Source organism: Vanessa tameamea, chromosome 25 (genome assembly GCF_037043105.1).
Source record: "Vanessa tameamea isolate UH-Manoa-2023 chromosome 25, ilVanTame1 primary haplotype, whole genome shotgun sequence".
NCBI lineage: Eukaryota > Metazoa > Arthropoda > Insecta > Lepidoptera > Nymphalidae > Vanessa > Vanessa tameamea.
In genome coordinates this window covers 4,370,238-4,377,637 of record NC_087333.1, presented here as the reverse complement: position 1 = coordinate 4,377,637, position 7,400 = coordinate 4,370,238, and the positions used below count along the sequence as shown (strand labels likewise).

General features: G+C 28.8%; 1 protein-coding gene across 1 annotated transcript; it reads left to right on the top strand.

Annotated features, from left to right (window-relative positions):
* The first annotated feature begins 515 nt into the window (after positions 1-515).
* On the top strand, positions 516-6,082 carry LOC113403145 (longitudinals lacking protein-like). The gene is made up of 5 exons (XM_026643606.2): positions 516-671; positions 926-1,045; positions 1,651-1,737; positions 2,443-2,589; positions 3,839-6,082. The coding sequence occupies exons 2-5, from the start codon at positions 950-952 to the stop codon at positions 3,893-3,895; spliced, it is 387 nt and encodes a 128-aa protein (XP_026499391.1). The 5' UTR covers positions 516-671; positions 926-949; the 3' UTR covers positions 3,896-6,082.
* The last annotated feature ends 1,318 nt before the right edge of the window (positions 6,083-7,400 follow it).

The following is a 7,400-nucleotide window of genomic DNA, read 5'->3' as shown; positions in this document are numbered from 1 at the left end:
AAATTATAAAAATTGAATATTATTAAAATAATTAGTTATTTCAAATTAAGATGAAAAAACAACACAAATGAGCCCATTAAATAAAATAATAATAAAATTTATAATAAAAAACTTAATATCTAATTAATATAATAAAATAAAAAACAATTCGAATGGGTAAATACTTTTTTTGTACACAATATTATTTTTTGTTTTAGTACTATATTTTCACAGATAAAAAACATGAATGCAACCAACACTCTTTTTTTTAAATCAAATACTCATTTTTCGGGGATGCAAGATTTCATTTAGCTAGTATAAGTGTATTGTCTATGATTACATTATTCGTAGTAATTTACCACTGACAATATAATTACGTTAGACTTTTAAATATTAACTCAGTGTAATTTATTAAGAATTCGAATAACATTTTAATATTGAATAAGTTATATTTTTATTAAATATATTTTTTTATTATTATTTAGATAACATTCATTTCGAATTTATAAGGATCTGTATAGAGTCATATATTATTATAAGATGGCAACACAAAATAGGTGAATGAAGGAATTTGAAGAAATAGAAAGAAGTCGCTAATTTATGCGAGACGGCGTCTTTATTTTCAGATGAAATTGTCTAACTTGTTGTAAGAATTAGAAAATAATACGTGTTGGCCTTGAGATACAAACAAAGTGAGTTTTGGTGTAGACAAATTGTTTATTTATTTAAATTGAAATGAAATGTCTAACTAGGCTTGTTTTCTATGCAATGCATTCCACATAGTGACGTAGGAAGAAAACTATAATGCATAATTTCTAAATACATTTTTAATGTTTACCATCATTTAGTTAACGGTCCAAGTAATTATAACAGTTACGTTTACGGTAAATATTTTCATAACCAACGTTTAAACATTGTTTTTATTTACATACGTAAACGATTTCAGGATTCCAAAAAAAAAGAGTTCAATATGGGGGACCAGCAATTTTTCCTAAAATGGAATGACTTCCAGACGAATATGGTTACATCTTTTCGACATTTGAGGGATGAAAAAAGTTTTACAGACGTAAGTATGAAGTGTATGCTAATTTCTGTTTTCTCCGAATTAATATATTTTCATCATAACCCCTCGATTACAAAAAATATTGTGTTGTAAAAGAAATTAAAAAGCATGTAGATTTTATTATTTCAACAGTCTTATACTTTGATGTATGTCTTTTAAATATAATTTGAGACCAGTCATAAGCTTATAAAAACCACTACAAAAATACATACAATTTTTTTATTACTAATAAAGGATACAAAGTTTGCCAAAGAATACACAGAGTTCTTAAAAAAGTCCATTTCATTTTGTTTCATCATTTCAAATTCATGTTTGTGAATGTTTTTAAAATTAATTGAAACCTCTCCTACACTTTCTAAAGTACTAGTTGTTCATGTTTTAGAGATTGTTGTGATGTCACAAAAAGTAGCAAATATCTGCTCTAAGGGTTCAAGCTTGCTTCATATCAAATTTCATCTAATGTGACTCAGTGGCTCGTCTTTGAAAGAGCAACAGATGCACAGACAGACATAGCTACTTTTGAATTTATAATATTAGTATAGATATTTGAACCATCTGATTGTTAATATATATCAATAAATATTAGTAATGTATTTCAAATATTTCAGGTTACACTAGCATGCGAAGGTCAGACGTGTAAGGCACATAAAATGGTACTATCAGCATGTAGTCCATACTTTAAAAGCTTATTAGAGGTATGTAAACTTTTGTCTTATTCTTTTGATTGTCAAGCTATTGATGGTAGAAAGAGATAAATCATTGATTTTTTTATGTTTAATCTATTATTAGATACTTATTTTTCGCCAGAATTACTTAATCCATTTTAACAATGGAAGTAAAAATTAAATATCAGATTTGAAAAAAAAGCACTAGTATATACATAGTATATACATAGCACAAAAATATCCCGCTGAGTTTCTTTCGCCAGGTCTTCTCAGGTCTGAGGTGTTAAATTCCGAACCGGTGGTAGATTTTTTACTATCAATAAGCAAGTGTAAACACTTCTATATTGAATAAAGATTTTTGACTTTGACTTTGAGTGTATATTCCAATTGAAGAAGGAATCAAGATAAACTTATCTAGTCTCCATGCAATTTTCTAATAGCTCTGCTATATTGTGCCCTATTAACAATTCTTGATTAATATATCTATTTATTATAAAACACTATTTAACTTAACCTCATAATACATTTTACTTTCAAAGTTCAGATAACAGTTTTGTTGACATTCATAAAACAATTTTTTCAAAAATCCATAATGAATATCATATCCAAGCTCTTGATCAATTATATCATGTCAATCTGATTTCAAATGTTGTTTGTTTTTGTTCTCTTGTGGTTGTAATAAACTATAGTATAACAGAAGGATGGTATATATATGACCAATATTTTTATTTACAGGAGAATCCATCAAAACATCCCATAATTATCTTAAAAGATGTATCATACTTGCACTTACAAGCGATACTTGAGTTTATGTATGCCGGTGAGGTTAATGTGTCCCAGGAACAGCTGCCAGCATTCCTCAAGACTGCTGCAAGACTTAAAGTAAGGACTTAAAAATATTATTAATGTTAAGCCAGTCTGGTATCGCCTTTTGAATTTACCACCACTCAGCAATGCTTAGTATTGTTGTATTTTGATTTGAGGGGTGAGTGAGCCAGTGTGACTACAGGCACAATGGACATAACATATTGGTTCCATAGGTTGGTGGTGGATTGGTGTTTTAAGGGATGGTTATATTTCTTACAGTCCAAAAGTCATAGGTGGTGGTTATCATTCACCATTAAGTGACCCTTTAGCCAATCCCTTTACATATTTGAAAGTAAAGTATGTGTCAACATATGAATATAATATTAATATTTTTACAAATGTAATGTTACATCGGTTACACCTCGGTTCCCAAGGTTATTTGTGCATTGGTGATGTAAGAGGTGAATAATATTTCTGACAATGTCAGTGTATATAATGGTGGTGACCATTTCGGAATTGATGGCCCACTTGCTAGTCTACCTAATTTATTTAAAAAGCAAAAATTTAATTTTTGGTAAACATATTGAGGCACTTGAGAAATTTAGCTATGTTTGTAATATGTTAAATAGTATTTTTCTACCCAAATATTATTTTTCCTTCCTGTGTTAATTCTTTTTTAAGGATGCCTTTTATACATTATAAGGTTACATATTATAAGGTTATAAATTAATATTTAATGTCCTGGAAATATCTGAGAAAAACTTTAATGAGCAAATTTAAAAAAGATAATAGCTTGCGATGTATGCTCTACTATACTATGGACATATGATTTACTAGCTGTGCCCTGTGGTTAAACACACCAACAATTTGATCTGTGTTTATCCTGTGGCAAGCAGAATGGGTTCATTTACTAAATGCTGGTCTAGTGTATGAGGTTGTTGTTTGTAGTTACTGGATTTCTCGTAATGGCCAGAATATGAACTTTTTATGCCAAAAGTCATTTAGATCATGTGCTTAAAAATATATACGATAATGTAGTTGTATGTACTTTGACCTTGAGTTTAATGATTTGTGTAAACGAGACAAACTTGGAACAACACAAAGTCTATGGAGTGGTGCTAAAAGAGCAAAGATCAACAACTTAAACAATCTTAGTTTTGGCAATCGGTAAAGCAACAATGATTATATGTTCATATTTTTATATAACATGCCTTTTTGCATAACATTATTGCTCTCAGGATAGTAAAGGTTACGCCGTTAATGTACGAATAAATAATATTTAATAATCTGAATTAAATGTCTAAAGTTATTTTATACTTTGCAGGTTAAAGGGCTAGCCGAGCCGCCACCACAGATGCCTAGTATCAAGAGAGAAGGCTAACCCAGTGTGTGCTTTAAAGACTTTAGTGAACTATGAAACACCAATGTAACATAAAAATAATTGACACCACACCGTATGTATTTTTATATGGCAATTTATAAACACCTTCACATTCTTGTCTGCAATATTTCGACCAGCAACACTTTCTTTATAATATGTGTAATTTTACACCATACCTATTATTTGCTTTTTTTTATTTTCAAGTTACTTTAAAGATTTTATGCATTTTGCAATTCGTATTAGTAGCTTAAGTTAATTATTGCCTTTAATAATGTGTTGCAACCTGCTATGTCATTGGCTGAGCTACCGGAGCAGCTGCCATTTATAGGATAGCAACACTTTCTCGTAGTATGTAGAAATAAATAGGGACTTTATAATATATCGGGTTACTGTTAAAATATAAATATGAAGCAATATTTTTATAAACGAGAAACTCCCGAAAAAATATACATTTAATTTTAAAACTAACCCATAGTTATAATAAACCATAGAGAATCTCTGTAATAGAAATCTGTTCCTTTTGTTTCTCCAATATATAGAATATATAAAACAACATTGTTCATAGATAATGAACTACATTTTAAACAGTTGTACACAACTGTTTTATTATTAAGTTATAAAGCTATAATATCTAATATGTATGATGAAACATATTTTTCAAAGCGAAATTGGTAGTAAGAAACCATTGCTAAATAATATTTAAAACTAGTGGATTTATCCTTAGTTTTCATTAGTGCCTGATATGAACTCAAACCAATTAAGCCGAATTAAATAATACTGTTTTACACAATCTTTGAAGTAACATTTATTAGGTCTTTCTTTGGAGTAATTGTCAATAGCACTCTGGACGCAAATTGGCTGTACTTAGACTGCCGTGTCTTTGAATGTAAACGGCGTAACATGTGCTCTCTCGGTCGTATCCCCTCCAATTATGGAAGTGAAGGAATGGAAAGTGCAGTTAGGTTTCACATCCTCGTGCATAATTCCTTCGCAGTTGGTTAGTCCCTTAGCCAAAATCGGTTAGGTGGACATCACTAATATATTAAAATTATAATTACAATACACTAGGTATTATAATTTCTATTGGTGTAAGCCAGCTATAGGAATTTAATATTCAAAATAGATTTACAACATACAGAATAACACAGAAATGTATAATATTTTTATTAAAAATAACCTCCAGTCTTGTTAATATTATATTTTAGAGATTGTGTATTACATTGCAGTGCATTGGCAATAACATTACCAATAACCATTGAATTCCCATTGATTTTGTCACAAATAAGTAATTTTGTATCTGGGTAGCAACTGCAATCATCTCTTATATTTTGCCTATGTTTCGACATATAAATTTAAATATAACGATTCATCAAAATGTTTTTAATATTAATAAATATGTCACATTAGTTTGATGTGGTGGCAATCACACTTTAGACCCTTCCAATCTAAGTTACCTAACGACCAAAGTTTTAGTACGTATTCCACAGAACAGATGAACTAAAGTCTGCTTTGCGATCACATCAATAAACATACTCACATTGAAATGTCAACAATAACTATAAAAAGTGTTACAGTTGGAACTTTTATCCAGTCTTAAATTATTTTTGACTGCAAAATGGTCAAAATATCTTTTGTCTAAAGTCACTGGATAGCTCAGGTGAAGATTCTAATTTGTAATGACAATGTGGTCTTCACATGAGATAAACTCAGGTGTCACGTTTACAGAATTCTAACATATATCACAATTATTTTTTACTAATATTGTCGGTTAAAAGCAGTTTCGACCAGGATAAAATTCTGACCACAACGTTAAATGTAATCTTAAAAAATAAGGCCTAGTCTTTATTTTAAAAATATTATCTTTACAACAATGTCTCTTTAATGTTATTTTAGTAGTATGCTTCTATAGAATTAATAAAAAAAATATAAAATTTAAAGTTATATTTAGTAGAATGTGATTAGTGTAATAAAATTATTCACTAATTTAGTTTAAAGATACAAAAGTTTTAAGAGCATAAATCAAATGAAAAAAATTGGTTTTGAGTCTTGATGGTATTACAATAGATCACTATTGTTGGCATTTCAATACCACATACTATTATTATAGCTGATCTATTCCACCAACGGATGCCTTATAATAAATACAGTTTCCAAAATAAATGTCGATTCGTTTCGAATAAAAAAAAAGAGAACGTAACAAATTATTGCGTTTGTTTTTATATCAAAATGATAGTAAATGTCTTATGATAATCGGTTAACGTGTGCTTGGCACAACTAGATGTATTGGAATCGACATTTCCGTCTTGGAATGCCTAAATGCTTGTTAATATTATAAGGTGTTGATTGATGTAATGATGTGTAGTCGGTTAATGACACAATTCTCACACGACTTGTGTGTATATTGTGCTCGATGCAATGTTTACAGCATAATACGTTTTTTTTTTTTAATTCAGTTTAATTTGTTATCTTTGTAAAGACAAAATTTACAATCATGATTTCTAAGTTTTAGGTTAAGTAACTTTTTTTTTTCAAAATTTTGTTTGAAGGCACTGTGGCACCTTTGAGCTTTCAGAATTAAAAACTTAGTACAAATCGTATTTTGACATTGTGTTCTCATTTTTTAATTCGTTTCATTTTATTGGTGGTATTCTATTAATTTAATAATTTATATGACAAATGTACACGCATGTACTGTACATTTCTGCATTTGTTCATTTTTCCATGCACCATTCACAATTGAATTAGTTGATAAGTTTTTTTTTTATCTTTTGTATTTTTAAGATGAACTTAAGTCTTCGTTCAGCACTTTCTTTTTATGTTCACCTTTTTTTTTTTAACTTTTCCATCGTGTTAAACTGTAATGTTAGTTGTTGTAAAAATGTAAATCTGATATTTTTAGACGGAGTGACGTATGCGCTGAAATAGTTATCACGTGAAATAGTTTGTAACGATTGAATTAATGAAAGATTTGTAATTTTAGATAATAATAAAAAAAAATATGCTAAGACAGATTGTTTTATTTACATCATTTGTTTAAACTAATCAATTCATAGTATTATTTAAATTTTAGTTAACATATTTCTTATATTTTTCGGTGACAGTGCAGTTAATAACCATAGACCAACAAGTCATATCAAACATCAAAACTCCAAATGATTCTTTACTGTGACTAGGATAAAAAAAAAGTATCACGTACATTAACAATACTAATAAATTTAAAGTGCTTAACAAATATCTCGCACATTGTGACCGTAATTTGTATTGCTATTAATTATTCAAGTCAAATTGCGTTTAGGTTACTTAAATGATTAATTGATTAAATAAAACCATTCCAAATAATTATACGTGATATATTTCTGATTCTCTAACCGCTAAAGAAAACATTCAAATCGTCTATAAAATAAAAAAATACAGCACCAGCAAAAGTAGAACTGAAGTAAATATTAATTTTAGAATTTAGCTAAAATGCAACTTTGGAATGACGTCGATGACAGGAATAAATGCT

Bases quoted from the DNA above. Each gene is read 5' to 3' on its own strand.
- LOC113403145 (XM_026643606.2), top strand. From the start codon at position 950: ATGGGGGACCAGCAATTTTTCCTAAAATGGAATGACTTCCAGACGAAT. The intron at 1,046-1,650 runs GTAAGTATGAAG...CAAATATTTCAG, and splicing joins ATGAAAAAAGTTTTACAGAC to GTTACACTAGCATGCGAAGG. The intron at 2,590-3,838 runs GTAAGGACTTAA...TATACTTTGCAG, and splicing joins AGACTGCTGCAAGACTTAAA to GTTAAAGGGCTAGCCGAGCC.